The sequence below is a fragment of the Salminus brasiliensis genome, chromosome 25, assembly GCF_030463535.1.
Source record: "Salminus brasiliensis chromosome 25, fSalBra1.hap2, whole genome shotgun sequence".
Lineage (NCBI taxonomy): Eukaryota > Metazoa > Chordata > Actinopteri > Characiformes > Bryconidae > Salminus > Salminus brasiliensis.
In genome coordinates this window covers 21,462,104-21,480,221 of record NC_132902.1, presented here as the reverse complement: position 1 = coordinate 21,480,221, position 18,118 = coordinate 21,462,104, and the positions used below count along the sequence as shown (strand labels likewise).

The 18,118-nt window shown below is 41.0% G+C and overlaps 1 protein-coding gene across 2 annotated transcripts; it reads right to left on the bottom strand.

Moving 5' to 3' along the window:
* Positions 1 to 5,648: 5,648 nt before the first annotated feature.
* slc25a44b (solute carrier family 25 member 44b) lies at positions 5,649 to 11,813 on the bottom strand. 2 transcript variants are annotated; one of them, XM_072671341.1, is made up of 4 exons: positions 11,688 to 11,813; positions 8,554 to 9,224; positions 8,140 to 8,267; positions 5,649 to 6,620 (listed from the first exon to the last, which is right to left on the bottom strand). In XM_072671341.1, exons 2-4 carry the CDS (start codon positions 9,179 to 9,181, stop codon positions 6,429 to 6,431), a joined length of 948 nt encoding a protein of 315 aa, XP_072527442.1. In that variant the 5' UTR covers positions 9,182 to 9,224; positions 11,688 to 11,813; the 3' UTR covers positions 5,649 to 6,428. The 2 variants fall into 2 exon arrangements, with proteins under 2 accessions (XP_072527442.1, XP_072527441.1); XM_072671340.1 differs by lacking the exon at positions 11,688 to 11,813 and adding an exon at positions 11,461 to 11,678.
* Between the last annotated feature and the right edge of the window lie 6,305 nt (positions 11,814 to 18,118).

Below are 18,118 nucleotides of genomic sequence, written 5' to 3'. Positions count from 1 at the left end.
GTATAATAGAATAGGACTCTCTTGAGCAGATCAACATGAACCTATTGGCACTGTGCTACCAAATGCAAGGCGTGGGCTAGAGGGGTTTAAAGCCCCCCCAGCACTGAGCTGTAGAGCAGTGGAAAGACGGTGTTCTCTGGAATGATGGCTGTTGCTCTATCCAGTACTTTTGAGGTGGGGTGGTGATCATCCAACACCCTAACCTCCTCAACACTCTTGTAGCTAAATGCAATCAAATCCTCACAGCAATGCTTCTTAAAAATCTAGTAAAAGGTCTTTTTCCCTGGACAGCAGAGACAGTTACTCCAACAAAAGCAGGATAAACTTGATTTCAGAGGAAGCAATAAACAACAAGCAGGTGTCCCAATACTTTTGTCAACAGTGTACCTTTCATATGACTAAAGTACAGCCCTGACTGTTAGTTTAAAACTGGGCTGAAGATAAATAACAAATCAGCCTTGGTTCAGTCCAGATTTTGCAATAAATTAGCAGGTGTCCCAATACTTTTGTACTCCATGTAGTGTATTTCTAGAAGAAGATCACCAGAGGTCAAAACTCTCTTCTAAGGTAGATCATTTGTGGGTCTATTCCAGAAACGCCCTTTTCAGGTTCTGCTGGAGCTCTACATGCTGCATTGCGTACTCACAGTCAGAACACTGAGTATGTCTAAATGCAATTTCCGGAAAGCTTTCAGTCATACCTGACAGGTCTCAGCTGGTACTTGCATGCGGGATCTTCAGATTAAATCACCACCCAGTCATCGACACAGGCTTCACTAATCACCTGTGAGACTGATGTGACCTTCTGTGTCCAAACCTTATCTCCTAATATCACACTTACTTCGCTCCCATGCTCTTTAGGGCATCTGTTATTGCCATTGTCCTTATTTAGTCATTAATAATGCTCGCTGCTGTATGCTGGACTCCCAGCGGGAGAGCCCGAGCCCCAGGCCTTTCACAGCACAGATGCCCCAACTATAGATTGATTTGGTGGAGACGAGTATCTCAAAGCCGGATCATTAGTCTGTGCTGACCTTAGGCTGATTACTGACTGAATCATCAGGCCTGCCCTCGGTTCTTTAGCATGCTCCCGTTAGGCTATATATTACACTGTAAATCCATAGGTTTGGGCCCACCAAACATCAGTGTTCAAAGCCTAAACACATATATTGAAGCTAAAATGCAAGTTAAATGAGTAGTTTATGTGATGTCACAAAAATGAACTCATTTACATGCATCTATTCGGCCTGTGGAACATCAGCCGCACCCATTCATCCATTCGCTGAAGTTATAAGGAGTGTTTTAGCCTGGACTGCTTCTGGATAGGGGCACCATAATGAGGACCTGTGCTGGATAACAGTGTTATCAGTCCAATCAGATGTAAGTCTTAAAAGTACAGTGATAAAACCAACCTGAACCCCACTCATCCCTCACATGGACTCTTTTCACTGCTGCTGGTCTGGCAGAAGGTACAGGAGCTTCAATGCTGTCACTGCACAGTTCTGCAATAGCTTTGTCCCACAAGCAGTCAGATGTTTAAACAACAGAGGCTGAACTAACCCCCCACCCCCCTATCCCCACTACCACCACCGCCACAACCCATAGCATTTTAACCTGTCTGCATCCTGTTTATCTTATTTCTATATTCCATACTTTACTACCAAGGTCCCTGCTGTGTTTCATGATTTATGTGCATTATAAGCTGTCTGCATGTAATGTCAAGGCATGTTAAATTTCTATGCACCTTATTATTAATACCTACCTGTTAAATATCTATGCACCTTACACTCACTAACTCAGTGGGCAGTGGTGGCTCAGCGGTTAAAGCACCGGGCTATTGATAACAGGGTTGTGGGTCCGATACCCGGGCTCGGCAAGCTGCCACTGCTGGGCCCTTGAGCAAAGCCCTTAACCCTCTCTGCTCCCCGGGCGCTGGAGCTGGCTGCCCACCGCTCTTGGTGTGTGTGTACTCACTGCCCCTAGTTCACTAGTGTGTGTGTGTGTGTTCACTACCACACAGGGGTTAAATACAGAGACACATTTTGCTGTACAGTGACAAATATGTGCACCTTTACCTCTACTTCTGGAAAAACATTAATTTAATTTCACTGTGTACTTGTACAGAGCTAAAATAGCAATAAAAGCATCTTGACTTGACACCTAAAAAGGTTAGAAAATGGTCATGTAAAATGCATTCCACTGGCTTTTGGTAAATAAACTCAAATACAGTGGGAGAGTAAATACAAGAAACCTATAGGAAGATATGGGCCCTTGGAGCCTGGTTCTGGACCACAGTTTCCTTTAAATAGACTATATCTCCATTCACAGTGCTGTGCAGTCCAGGAACAGGCGTTGTCATGTCTGAATTTTAAATAATAAAAATAGGAGTATGCAAATCCTTAATATTCTAAAAAAACAAACCTGAAAAGGTATAAAGGAATAGTTTGCTGAAAAATCTCATACCCATGATTGATCACCCAACCCCAGATGCAGCCAATCAATCAAGACATGCTTGGCATCTGAAGTGTGCTTCTTTAGTTGACAATAGGAGATGCTAGGCTAACATTGCTATCAAACACTGGAGGTAGACTGTCACCAATCTTGTCTCTGTAAACACATGTCCAAAAAACGTCTCTCAGAATGCAATCAAATTCTCACTGCGTTGCTCCTCCGAAATGTAGTCGAAAGCCTTCCCTGGAATAGAACTCTAGAGCAGAGACACATGAACTTATTGGGACCATGCTGCTACCTAATGCCAGGCATTGGCCAGAGGGGTATGAAGCCCCCGCCAAGCATTGAGCTGTGGAGCAGTGGAAGAACTGTGTTCTCTGGAATGATGGATGGTGCTCCATCCCATGCTTTTGGTAGGAGTTGGGAGGTGAGCATGAGGTGGGGTGGTGATCATCCAACATCCTGATCTCACTAACTCACTCTTTTTGCTGAGTGCATTCAAATCTTCACAGCTATGCTCTTCCGAAATCAAGTAGAAAGTATTCTTCCTTGAACAGCAGAGACAGTTACTTCAAAGAAAGCTGGTTAAACTCTTTTTTAATACCTTTATTTCATTTTAGATGAAACAATGAATAAGCAGGCGTCCCAATACTTTTGTCCAAATAGTGTATCTTTAAAATGCTGGTTTAAATCCAGTCCTGACTGTTGGTTTAAAGTTTGGCTGAAGTGAATTAATGAATAATCCTCGATTCAGTCCGGGTTATAGGTCAGCCCTAGCTGGAGAGCTTGTTCAGGGTCTTCTGGAGCCCTGCAATTTCCTTCAGGATTAATAACGCTCCTATCTAGCTGATATAATGTGAGGTGTCAAGGAAACGCATTTCCCACCAGGCACTGGAGCAGCAAGAGGCCCCATTAATTCAGAGGCAAGTCCATTCAGCTACCCAAGACAATTTCATAAAACCACACCGCAGGAGTGTGTGCGGATGCTGAGAGGCCAAACCTGCAGTTTACAGCCCGCGTGCACTCAGGCTTTCAGTCTGAGAGAAGGAATTACCTCATCAGATGTTGAAAGAATGGGTTTGCTTTGACAGAGTATTTATATTTTTGGAGCAGCACACTACGGAGACGGATTGCTTCACATCCCACAGCTTTAATTACTGTTTTGTTGAAGGTGAAGAAGGTTATGAAAGCAAGATCAAAACAGTCATTTTAAAATGAGGAGCCAGTGAAAAGAACATTAAACTGGGGACTGCTGACATAACTGTGAAACAGCCTTTCAGCTTTTCAACATTCATGCTGGACACTCCCATTGATGGACGGCATGTTCTGTGGATTTCGTCCGTAAAATTGAGGATTTCTGTTTGCTTGGCAAACTTAACATATTGGAATAACAGAAAACATAGAAAATGTCCCAAAAAAGTCAAACTGTATCATATTAGAAAGAAACCAATGAGAGTTTGGTACATGAAAGTGACAAACTGTGAACCTTAAACAGTGCTGGGTCCTCTTCTTTACAAGTAAAATCACTGCAGACCAATGAAAAACACTTATCACCTTATTTTGTCTACTTGTTTTTTTTTTTAACCCTATACCCTGTGTAAATAATGGATGCATGGACCAATAAAAATGCTCCAAATAGACCTTGAATAATATGTTTGGAGACAATATGCTGATTCCAAAACCCCCCAAACTGTTCTGCAACAGTCTCGCCTCTTCATATTTACACCCCCCCCAAAATGTACATACACCCAGCCCACCCAACGCAACAGCTGCCTCCGAAAAACATTGGAAGTGAGGCTAAAAGGCTACAGCTAATGCCAGGCGAGTAAATTAAGAACCAATGCTGTTATCTCCCACTGGAGCTTTTGGAGTGGCTATAAGCTAAAGCCAAACGACCAACGCAAGACCGAAAGCTGTTACCCGGCGCACTGGAGGCCAGGGGGCGGCAGCACGAATGATGCTGGCACGCTGGATCTTTTGGAGTGGCTAAAAGCTGCAAGAACCAATGCTGTTATCCAGCACACGGTTTTGTTAAGAGGCTAAAAGCTAACACCAAACGACAGATGCAAGAAAAACACTGTTATCCGGCACATTGAAGGTTTTGTAGAGGCAAAAAGCCAACGCTAAACAACCGATGCAAGATCCAGTGCTGTGATCCAGCACACTGGTGGTTTTGTAGAGACTATGAGCTAAAGTCAGTTGGCCAACATGAAAACCGGTGCTGTGATCCAGCACATTGGCGGTTCTGTAGAGGCTATAAGCCAACGCCAAACAACAGTTGCAAGAACCACTGCTCCTATCCAGGACATTGGAGCTTTTGTAGAGGCTAAAAGCTACAGCCAGCTGACCGACACAAGAACCAACGCTGTTATCCAGCACATTGAAGGTTTTGTAGAGGCAAAAAGCCAACGCCAAACAACCAATACAACAACCAATGCTGTTATCCGGGACATTGGAGCTTTTGTAGAGGCTAGAAGCTTCAGCCAGTTGACGGACACAAGAACCAACACGGTTATCCAGCACACTGGCGGTTTTGTAGAGGCTAACAACCGATGCAAGAATCAAAGCTCTTATCTGGCAAACTGGCGGTTTTGAAAAGGCTAAAACCCAACACTAATTGACTGAAGCAAGAACCAGTGCTGCTATCAGGCATGTTGTAGCCCTTAAAGTAGCTACTAGGCAACTGAAGCAAAGCTCAATGAGGTTATCCAGCGTGCTGGAGACTCTGGAGCTGCTAAAAGCTAACACTAGGTTATCCAAGGATCAATGTAGGTTTCAGTTTGAGGTGAAATAACAGGCTTGTAAATAGCATCTGAGCATTTTTCACCCCAACAGAAGTCACAAACTGACATTATACATCAGACTAAATGCAGGCCACAGCACCTTGAAGCATAGTGTGGTGGGTGGAGGCTGTGTAACGTGTCTGTGCCTCCATTGTACAGCCTATCTGCCCTCTAGTGGTTCTACAAAAAAGTGCATGGACAGTTTAAACATTCAACACTTGCCCTTGAGAAACAAGAGTTTAGGAACAAGTTAAATACATGCAGTGAATCAGCAGTGAATGCTTGTCTCAAAATGACAACAACAAAAAAAAAAAAACTAAAAACAAGACACCCTTGGATGCTATACAGTTAATAAAATCACTGTTACACCATCCTAATTTAAACCATCTCTTAAAATTCAAGAACAGATACTTGCTTTTTCTTTCTTTTCTTTTTTATATAAACGGACCACATTTTTAGTTCTTCCAGACAGACAGTTACAATCTCTCATGGATCCATTTACCCAATAACCTAACAACATTGCATACTTTTCTTACATATCTTGTGCAACACACATGTTTTCATTCCTTGGATCATATTCCACTGTGCTTTGGCAACGTCCTTCTCATCAGAGTCCAAGAAAATCCCCCCAAAAAAAAGAACAACAAAAAGAAAAGAACAAAAGTAGGTTTACATGAAATGTAAGACACAGTTCACAACAACAGACATGACAATTATCGAGAAACATACAGGAGAGCAATATCCAGTGCACCACAGAACACAAAGAGGCAGAGACAGGTGGGCAGGTACCATTCACAACAATCTTGCAAGTCCCCCCAATGAGAACGAATCAGACATTAAGAAACACCTGAAGACCACCTAGTTGGTAACAAAAAATAAATTAAACATCTTAAATACACAGTTAAATTGACATTTTCCCTCAGATTCCTCTGATCACATCAAATGCTTTGCGAGTTCCCTCACAAACCTGAGCAGGATTTTATTTCCCCCCACATTAAACCAACAATGATAAAAGTAATCCATTATTGTTACAGCAGATAAAACCATAAAATAATCCAATACATCAAATATAAAATGCCTCCAAGACACGGAAAATGATGCCACAAGGCAACAAGGTTAAAAGGCAAAATCTGAAAACGGATGACACACAAAAAGGAGGAGGAGTCACAGAGGAGACAGCCGAGACACCACGGCTCTACCAGTGCCTGGAATCCACCAGCTCTGGACGAAGGCTCAGTTTCTTCAAGGTTTCATAACCGACGACCATGACTATTGCTGTGGGGGTGGAGGATATGATGCGGGCAGAGAGGCCCTTGGTCATCCCCCAGAACCCTTCTTCTTGGATCAGCTGTTTGAAAGTCTCGATGATTGAGGTTCTGCCTTCAACCTGTTGAAGATAAAGCCTTGTTTAAAATGCAGCAACCATCATTCAGTACACCTACAAAGCCCCTGAAGAACAAAGGCTGTGCTATTTAAACACTAAATCAAAATTTCCATCGACTTTCAGCAAGATTTATATTATAATGAATACAAAATGACCATTTTACATCTTTTCCATCAAAGTGGAGTCTCCATAATCTACTGATCATTTTGCTGACTTGATTTTCTGTCCATAAGAGCCGTTAAACAGGGGATCTCCTCTGTCTGGACCACTTCAGAACTTTACAGTTAGAAGCGTTTACTGGAGCAAAGCAGCAGTTACCTCATGTACACTATACATCCAAATATTTATGGACACCCCTTCTTAATGATGAATGGATTCAGCTATTTCAAGTTGCACCCAATGCTGACACAGAGTCTTGTCCCTGCAGAGAAGTACTGCCAAAATAATAGGACTCTCTAGAGCAGATAAACATGAATCTATTGGCACCATGCTGCCTAATGCCAGGCGTGGGCTAGAGGGGTATAAAGCCCCCCAGCATTGAGGGGGCTGTAGAGCAATTGAAGAACTGTGTTCTCTGGAATGATGGTTGTTGCTCCATCCAAAGATGGAGATCAGATGGGGTGGTGATCATCCAACATCCTGACCTTACTAACACTCTTGTTGCTGAATGCAGTCAAATCCTCACAGCAGTGCTCTACAAAATCTAGTAGAAAGCCTTCTTCTCTGGACAGTAGAGACAGTTACTCCAACAAAAGCAGGACAAACTCTTTTTAATACCCTTGATTTCTGAAGAAACAATGAATGAGCAGACGTCCATAATGTGTATAGTGTATTGGTTACAATACACTAGCAGTAACAGGTGAGAAACTTCCTCTGGTCACACTGGGGATACAACTGGGTGCAAAGTCTAAATGTAATCCAGGTAAGCATATCCAGATATGACACAGACATTGAACGTGTTCATGCAAGGTAAAGGTAAAGAAGCAGAGTAGGTCAAAAATACTATACCACAATATTTAAAGACTTTTTTCACGCTACACAATATTTATCATGATGCGTGTACTCACAGACTAAAAACATCAGTAGCGACAGATTCTTATAAACTACTATTCAGAGACTCTCCTGTACTGAGTCCAGTATTTTTTATTTAACATCTGCTGCTCTTTGTATAATGAAACCAGTCTAATTACACTGTTAGTAATGAAACTTGCAGCTGATCAGTGTTTATTAAGCACTAACAGTCTCCTCCTTAGAAAAGCATATTGCTATCACGATAACAAAATTTATCACGATATGATAAAGGATTGTCTTTTTGCTCAGCTCTACATCTGCCCCTCCAAAGTAATGAAATCAAGGATATTAACTAATTAGAAGGCATGACTCCAAACTTGTGGGCATGTAGTGTAGATCCAAATGTAGAGCAAAGTGTAACTCTAACTGTTCTCCAAGTTCTCTACTCCAGCAGAGTGGGTTTAAACCCACAAAAGAAAGTGCAACATAGACTACACTGTTTATACATTACCTGAACCCTGGCTCTAACAACATCCATTGGATTAGTGACTGTAGAGGCAGTGGCAGCAGCCAGAGGTCCAGCCATGGCTTGCAGTATCAAATGTGGGCAGTCACTGGGTGCCAGTTTGGACAGCTGTTCTGTGGAGAAGAAGGTGTTACACTGTGAGTGTTTGAGGACAAATACAATCCTCTAAGTCACAAAGCTCCTGTGAATAGCTGTGTTTATATACACAAACGGAGCAACTCACTCAACTAGTCAGTTTTCTCCAATTCCTAAAGAAACAACCTTGCATTTCTAACCAGCAATTATCAGTTTTCACATATTAAATTACAGAGCCTATTTGGATCTTTGTAGGACAGTGGTTGGCATGAAGGTACGTAGCCTCCTGTACAATCTATATTAACCATTCAGAGAAGTTCTTACCTGCATAAAAGTGGTAAAAAGGCCACCAGACTGCACTGTTGGGTATGTACGTGAGAAGAGATGCCACATACCCTCGGTAAAAGCCACGAAACCCATCTACTGCAAATATCTGAGCTATAATGTCTCTGGTCTGACAGAAAGTGACTGTGTGCTTTGCTCCCGATACTTTAGGTTTGACTTTGAAGCGTGTTAGATGTTCTCCTTGGCCCTGCATCATGAGCTGCTGGGAGATCACATCTATGGGCACTGTGATGCTCTGGGCCACTAGCGACGCTGACCCACCGGCTACCAGCGACTTAAGCGTGTTATCCTTGGAATAGTTGGAGACGTACTTCCTCACCAGCTCATAGGTGGTGATGTACGCCTGGCCAGATATGAGGGTGAACGTGTTGACCATGAAACCCCTGTAAAGTCCCCTCACGCCTTCAGCTCGCAGGATCTTTCGGAAGGCGTCGTAGGTCCCGGTATAGAGGGACTTCCCCCTCTGTACCTGCAGTCTGGTGCGGATCAGCATGGCTGGGTACACAGTGGCACGGATGGTCATGGTCATGAAGACTCCAAAGGAGTAGAACTTGCGCTTGTCCAAGTCCTCCCATTCTATGATCTGGATGTTGCGCTTCTGCTGCATGGTTCCTGGCTGATTTGCCCAGCATCAGCATCGGGCCTCACACCTGGAAAACAAGTCATTTTTGATGTCTCCTTCAATTTAGCAATCCATTCTCTCAAATGAATAAATTATTCCCCCTGAGTTATTCTCTCAGTGTGAATTTTCTAAAAAAAATCCTCAATTTAACAATCAGTTCTCTCAGTTAAACAAAATTATTTTCCCCATTAAAAAATAGGTTCTCAATGTAATAAATTGTTCCCTCTGTTTAAACCTATTCTCTTAATTCAATAAATCATTCCTGCAGTCTGAATTCTCTCAAATAAACCATCCCCTTAACTCAACAATCATTTTCCTTATAAAAAATACATTCTCTCATTTTATAAACCATCCCCTCAGTTTAAACCCCTTCTCTCTATTTAATAACTTGTTCTCTCAATCCATTCTGATCTCAATTTAATAAATCGTTCCTTCAGTGTGAATTCTCCTTAATAAACCATTCCCTTAATTTAACAATCGGTTCTCAATTCAACAATCCTTTCCCTCATTAAAAACATACTCGTTCCCTCAATTTATGAATCGTTCCCTCAGTTTAAACCCCTTCTCTCTATTTAATAACTTGTTCTCTCAATCCATTCTGATCTCAATTTAATAAATCGTTCCTTCAGTGTGAATTCTCCTTAATAAACCATTCCCTCAATTTAACAATCATTTTCCTCATTAAAAAGTACATTCTCTCATTTTATAAACCATCCCCTCAGTTTAAACCCATTCTCTCTATTTAATAACTTGTTTTCTCAATCCATTCTGATCTCAATTTATGAATCGTTCCCTCAGTTTAAACCCCTTCTCTCTATTTAATAACTTGTTTTCTCAATCCATTCTGATCTCAATTTAATAAATCGTTCCTTCAGTGTGAATTCTCCTTAATAAACCATTCCCTTAATTCAACAATCCTTTCCCTCATTAAAAACATACTCGTTCTCTCAATTTATAAATCGTTCCCTCAGTTTAAACCCTTTCTCTCGATTAAATAAATCATTCTTTTCTCAAATAAACCATTCCCTCAATTTAACAATCCTTTTCCTCATTAAAAAAAAAACATACTCGTTCTCTCAATTTATAAATCGTTCCCTCAGTTTAAACCCTTTCTCTCGATTAAATAAATCATTCTTTTCTCAAATAAACCATTCCCTCAATTTAACAATCCTTTTCCTCATTAAAAAAAAAACATACTCGTTCCCTCAATTTATAAATCGTTCCTCAGTTTAAACCCCTTCTCTCTATTTAATAACTTGTTCTCTCAATCCATTCTGATCTCAATTTATAAATCGTTCCTTCAGTGTGAATTCTCCTTAATAAACCATTCCCTTAATTTAACAATCGGTTCTCAATTCAACAATCCTTTTCCTCATTAAAAACATACTCGTTCCCTCAATTTATGAATCGTTCCCTCAGTTTAAACCCTTCTCTCTATTAAATAAATCGTTCTTTTCTCAATAAGCCATTCCCTCAATTCAACAAACCCTTTCCTCGTTGATGAAATCGATCCTCCCAGTGTAATAAGTCGTTCCCTCGGTTTAGACAGGAGGCTTTAGAGAAACTCAGGGAACGAATTTCAGTCTCTACATCCTCATTTCTACTCTGACACTTGTGTCGATGCTCAGCACACACACAACTTCGAGTATGCCCGTCTTTTGGGGTCTACTGCAGCTCAGTCTGCTCGTTTTTAACACTTAATTAAACCGAAATGTGAAGCTTCTGCTGCTCACCTTCAATCATTGGGTCTCATTGACCGGCTCAGCTGGCTAACGTGCTAGCTAGCTAACAAGCTAACTGAAAGAAGGGGTTGTAAACCTCGTCACAGCTAGCTACGATTATCAAAACTATCTCCTAATATAATTACTAACATTTCAATCATACATTGGCTTTAAACGACGTCCAGCGGCTGATCTCTCCAGACACGTTTCAGTATTAGGTTACTAGCTAGCTAGCTATACTTGGCTAAGCTATGCTAGCTGGCTATGCTATCTAGCTAAAGGGGAGTTATGCCAGCACAGACCAGGGGAAAAGACCAACTAAGAAAAACGACATCAGGTCTAACGTTAAGCAACGAATTTGACAGTTTTACTACAATTAAAAATCGGCCGGATTGGACTTTGTGTGTGTCTAGGTTGTTATGCTAACGCTAGCTAGCTAGCTATAGCTAGTAGCTACACCACGCCGGTATGGGCGGCATGCAGAAGCTAGCAGTCGTTTCCTAGCCACTATCACACTGTATACTCATCGATCAGATGCCTTACCGTGCAGCAAATCTCTGTTTTAATAAAACCTCATCGCAGGTTTATGTTATGACCTTCCATTCTGGGCCATTTAGAGGAGAACCACACGGTCATATTCCCCCCATCCCAGCCAGTGTACAGTGACACCAGCGCTGGCAGCCAATGGCTTCAGCTTTCTCCAGGGTTGTAGGTTAGTGGGTGTCGGCTGTTCCTGTAATCAATGGTGGTCTCCATACAGAAAATCATACCTTTTTGGACGTCAGAACTGCTAAAAGCACCAAATACCCATCCTGACTTTCTACTCCTATGATGAAGACGATGGGGCACATCTTAAGGGGGCCCATCCCATCCAGAGACCCTTTGCTTGCATACATGCAGCCTTGATGTTTTGTCACTGTAGACTGAAGACTGATATGTAAATGAGCTCTGTTTTGACTGGCTGCCATGCATTATGTATTATGCACCAAAGCAGTCTAAGCTGAAGCCCTCCTTATAATTTATACCAATGTGAAAGGAAGGCCAAACCTCTAGCCTCTAGCCCTGGAGGATGAACAGTATGTACTTTAACAATGTTTGCATATTATATTGCTTATTATATTGTTTCTGTTTTAAAAAGTGGGACGATTACAAACGAGCAACGCAGGAAAGTCCGGATTAGGCCAGACAAAGCCCCGGATCAATGCAAAGTGCAACTGGAGGAGCTGGATTTGAACTCCACCCTCTATACTTACCTATCCACAACTCACTCCTGTTACACAGGTAGGAAAATGTAACAGTAGGAGTCTTGCCAAAGCACTCTTATTGGTGCAGCTTAGTGTGCTTTACCACACAGGGAATCGAATCCTAGTCTGGGAATGGTTTATTTAGGAGAATCGAACCCCTACCCTTTATGCTACACCAACTAAAATCACTGTGCAGTGAGCATGCGCCTCAGCACGGAGATTGTGGGTGTGTACAGACTTACAGTCATGCCATTGCATGATTTTCCCACCATGGTTTAAGCCTTGCATGGGTGGAGAGGTCCTCTGCGGTCCAGGCCACAGGATAAGTGACAGGGTTAGGGTTAGGGTTAGGGTTAGGGTCACCTAGCTACCTGACTCAGATGGTGGGATTCAACAAAGTCCTAATAGACAGGTCTGTTGACCAGGCCTTTATCTCTGTGAATGGGGAGATACCAAAATACTCAAAACTTAAGGACAAATCAAAGCCATATTTTTAAATCTCTGATCAAATCGGATTAAATTTGAATGTTTCTTGGCTTGCTCTGGCTGTTGCGATTGTTCAGATCTCCAGACATCCTACTGCGGCATAACCAGCAAGCTGACTGTCTCATACTGTTGAGAGGCGGGACGTTTATCTGTAAACAGACACCATGTTAAGCGTCACGAGAACTACCATTCATACTTCAAGCAGTGGCTGGTCTCTTTATGTATAAGGTCTGTGGATTCGACAAGCCAGGGTTTGATGGTTGTGACTGTTGAGCTCCAATCAGATGGCCCAATGCCAATAGTCATTTAGATTGTAGGAGTTTGATAGCCAATCAGAGAATAAGAGACTGAGAATGAGACTAAAGCCTGGTGGTGTATGAAGAGGGGTGTTAAGCTGATCCTGGGCCTTTGAGCAGACTTGTACCTTTAGTGTCTCTGTGGCTTTAAGCCTTTATGAGAATTTGGCTACAGCATCCAGCATCCACAGGTCTCTATACTGTATTTTGAACATTTGGACATCATCAGATGTCAAGCAGCAGCTTAACAGCAGGTGGAGCTGTTCTGTTAAACATGATTCCACGTGCTGTAAAGGCAGAGGGCCTGTTTTTATCATTATGTCTTGAGGCCTTCAGGTTTCTGAGCTCAGAGGTTCTACCAAAAATTAGGAAGCATATCCTCACTGTCACCCAAAAACCTCGTCTTGTCTATCTCCAAAACAGCAACTTTACAGGAGAAGCAAAAATAACATAAGTTTCAATGTATGTATATATATTTTGGCTCATTTTGGAGCATTTCTATTGGTCCATTCACCATGAACTTCAATGATGTTGCAATACAAATAACAGCCGCCAAATTCACAAAGTTAAAAAATTACACAAATGGAGATACAAGGTTTTTATGCGAGATAATATACTCACATCCTGGTTTTCCACATAATAACTGAACAATAACAGTGAGTTCCTAACAGTGCGTTTGTATAAGACACTTGAGGAGAGTTATGCAGAGTTGGCATGAAAAATACCCTAGAAAACATTATAAAATAAACATTATAATAAAATGCAGATATTATAATATATACAAGCACTGTGCACATGTGCAATAACCATCAGTAGGACAGCCCAATGGGTAGGACAAATGGTTAGAGCACCTGTTACCATTCAGCACTGAGGTTGTAGGTTTGTATGGAGTTAGAATTATGCCATTAGAAGTAGAGCTGGGCAATATGACGATATTCCATGGTATTGTGATGAATGTTGATACACAATATGCTTCTCTAACATCAAGGATATCGTCAGTGCCTGAGGAATTAGCTGCAGGCATTTTGTCTGCAATCCTGATGTAATTTAAAAACAAACTGCATTTGAATGTTATTATTTTAGCCTGTGGTGTTCATGCAGGTTAGCTGGATGAATTCTAGCCAGTTTACAGCAAAACAACCATCAGCGACCACTTCAACTAATTAAATGAAGCTTTTCTACAAGTAATGATGTTACAGTGGGCAGTGAGCTCAGCGGTTAGAGCTCCGGGCTATTGACGATAGGCTTGTGGGTTCGATACCCGGGCTCGGCATGCTGCCACTGTTGGGCCCATGAGCAAGGTCCTTTACCCTTTCACCATCTCTGCTCCATAAGCGCTGGAATTGGCTTCCCACCGCTCTCTGTGTGTGTGTGTGCTCACTGCCTCTAGTTCACTAGTGTGTGTGTGTGTGTGTGTGTGTGTGTTCACCACGACAGATGGGTCAAATGCGGAGGACACATTTGTCACAGTGACATATATACAAATATGTACACACAATACATCTAGTGATTATGATATTTCCACAAGCTACGTACAGTATCAGAGAACCCAGTGCTAGTCCTTGAGGGCCCAAATCCAGATGTTCAGCACCTTGACATCTGTACTGTACCTGCTGTGTAGTTCTGTTTAGTCACTGCTCTGTTACACTACACATTTCACGGCCTGTCTCAATAATGCACTAAAGCCCAGAGCACTTTTAGATCATTGTGAGAGTACAGTGCTCTGATAGGCTCCACCATTCGGCAGGGCTACATTTACAGTACAAACTATTTGGCAAGGCTAAATTTGATTAGACTTAGGTCAGATTAAAGTCAGCTGTGCCCAACTGCATGAATAGAATTGGACCAATAGAAATGGTTTAAAATGACTTGTTTTTTTACATTATTATTATTATTATTATTATTATTATTATTAATAATAATGTAAAAAACATTAAAAACGAGTATATTGTCGCTGGTGCATAAAAAAACCCGCATAAATCTCCATTTTTGGACTTCATGATAAATGGACCAACAGAAATGCTCCCAAATGACCTGTAATAAAATATCTTTACACTGACCTTCCGTTCCTTACATTACCATGTAAAGATGCCATTTGGGAGATTCAAAGACATTTGGAAGAATGACATCAACGCTTCTTGAATATGCATTACTATTTAACTCCAGTTCGTCTGACAACAAGACCTCCACATCCTCCATGTCCAGATCCTGTTTCCAGGTCATTTAGGTTCAGCTTACATTCCTCTATACAGTTCTACGCTCTATCAGAAACATGCTTAGCTGTCATAAATCGTGAAAGCTTAACAACCGCGTAGCACCAGCTGCGTCAGAAGCTCTCAGCTCATACAGTGGCCTTATAGACCTCACGATGAGGTCAGCATTATGTTGGGTTTAAACATTTACAGTTTAAAGAGCTGACGGTTTTAAATCAAATAAATCCCAGAAAAGGCAACAACTTTCCAAGAGAAATTCTTCAGTGAACGGAGAGTGAATTATGTTATCAGGCTGCAGTTCCTCATTGTTTGAAGTTTTTGGCAGTGCAGGCTTGCTGGAGTATGGAGCAGAGAACAGGCCTCAAACCATCCTTGTATTTACATCTTGAACAAACGGAGATGAATTTAGTATAGCATGAACGACTTGTCCTGCTCCATACTTCTTCGTCTTCTTCTTCATGGTGAACTGCTATTGCTATAAAGTACCTTTAATGAGCGATTTATGTTATGCAGTGGATGTTAAGATTATTCTATTACTTTTATAATATCTTATATAACCCTTAGATTAACCCATTTTAACACATTAGCCATCCTTTGAATGTGTGAACTGCTCATTATAAATAGACAAGCAGAAACAATTACCCAATCCCTGTTCATGTAAACTCCCCCATATCACTAGCAATGCCCCAACACTGTAAGCGTTCCTCTGAAACATATGAAACCAGACGCCACCTTTTTACAAACTGCCATTAATGCAGCAATACCAGGCAGCCAGCATGCTCGGTGGAAAGTGCAATTTCCCAGCTCTAATACAACAGTTAACAGATGCCTGTGCTGACCAACATCACACTAGGTGTGGGGAGGAAGTGCCATCAACCCACCCCTGAGAAAACAAGGCCGATTGTGCTCTTTTAGACTCCGGCTGCTGATGGCAAGCAGCAAGTCCCGGTACTGAACCAGTGATCTTCAGATCATAGTGGCAGATGGACCCCTCTGAGCCAAAAATTTTATATATTTATATACTATTAAGTCTGTCATGATAATTGACTTATTGACTTAAGGACAAGGACTTATGGACATCAGTCATTTTAGCTGACCTCGATATTGCCCATGTGTTTTTTTTTAGCAAGGTAAGCCCATTAATATGATTGAGCCGGTGTGCCGACTTAAAAAAAAAAAAGTTAAAACTTTTATTTTAGTTATGTTTAATTTATTAACAATATTTAAACACATTTTTAATATTCCAGTTGTAGTGTATAATTATTCTTAATTATCAAAAGTTCTTTGCTTTTTTAAAAGGGTGTAATTGCATAATTACGCTTTTATATATATATATTTTTTATTTAATGTATTTATATATATATGTGTAATTTTTATTTATTTATTATTATTTCTGGGACAATGTATCATCCAAAAAAGTAGTTATCATGACAGGCCTGTATACTTTTACATTTACCTTCATCTACTCTACCAGAGGTCTTACTCCCTACATTCTCTCTACTGTTTATGTCCATCCAAGCAAAAAAAGGGCCCAGACCTTCACCACCCTTTAAACCTCACCTAATTGTGTTTTTACACTCCTGGACAGAGAGAGTATTGAACACTTACATTCAGATTTGAATCCAGGTCTTTTGATTCAACTAGTAGATAATCTACTTTCTACTAGCTATCCTATACATTGTGTGGTCATTCCAAAACAAATGGGCCAATTGAAAAAATCTCAAATGCTTTGGTATAAATATTTCGTAACCACTAATCACTTTAATCAAGTTAATTACTAATATTGGTTAATTTCTCATTACATTAACATACATCAACTAAACATCTGAGAAAGCTGATGATGTATGTGAGACCATTTCCAAAGCTCTCCTCTTAAGGTAGGCCAGAATTTCCAGTACCCACCCAACATCTAGTTTATGTGGTCAGTTCCTCATTAAAGTAAATCCGCTGAGATGCTGGTGGAACTGAACACAGCACCCAAACCTGTGTTCTTTTAACCTGACTTCACTGATTTTAAATATTTGACCTTAGGTTTAGTTGAGTAGTGTTTCACTGCTGAGATTGGTAGCCTTAAACAGTCATCATGGCCACCTATGAAACGAAGACCTTGCAATGACATCTTTTCCTTCTCTTTTAAGCGACAGTCTGTTCCTGCTAGACCACACAGGTCATCAAATCGCACTAGCCTGGTCTTCCCAGAAGCTCGAAGGAAGAGGCGGGGATGATCTGCAGTTGCTACGGTAACCGAGCACTGGAATTTTCTACTTGACAACCTGAGAATGATTGACACTCTTAGAACCTATGTAAGATACCCAGTATTCTCACAGGCTGAGCTAATACTTAAGGCTTATTACACACTAAGGGGTATTACTCAGTAGCTCACAAACTGGTGGGGCTATTCTTTGATTACAAAAGTTATAACACTTTCAGGCCTGCCGGCGGTCCATAGGCTTTTTAAGGGGTTAACTAGAATAATTTCCTTCTTGGAGGGATATCTTACCATTCTTTACTTTTCTTTTCTAAAGCTGTGTTTTACTGTCTTCTTATTTCAGTGTTTTTCTTCCCAGGTGTGTTTTTAACTTCCCTATAAAGTGCCTTATAAATGTGTTTCCTATATATATATAAGCTATATACTGTATGCTTGATGTTTACAGCACTGTGCAAAGTGTTGGGCAGTACATGTTCTGCTAAAAATAAATAAATAAATGCAAATAACACAACATAAGTAGATCATTTCCGAACCTCTTCTTTAAGGAAGCACAGTGTTATTTGTAGCTATTCCCCTGTACATGTTGTTGGTGATCAGTTCTTCTTAAAGAACCGATATCATGGCAAAATGAACTTTCCCTTACTTTTTCAATTGAGAAATTAGAAAGTATGTAAACTTTGTTACAGATCCTTCTTCAGTTCCTACAGTCCATGATAACTAAGCTACAAAAATAGCCAGTTTTAAACGTACTGT

Coding starts and splice junctions, on each gene's coding strand:
- slc25a44b (XM_072671341.1), bottom strand. CDS start 9,181: ATGCAGCAGAAGCGCAACATCCAGATCATAGAATGGGAGGACTTGGAC. Junction 8,268..8,553: donor TTTTTACCACTTTTATGCAG/GTAAGAACTTCT, acceptor TCTTCTCCACAG/AACAGCTGTCCAAACTGGCA. Junction 6,621..8,139: donor TTGTTAGAGCCAGGGTTCAG/GTAATGTATAAA, acceptor TATCTTCAACAG/GTTGAAGGCAGAACCTCAAT.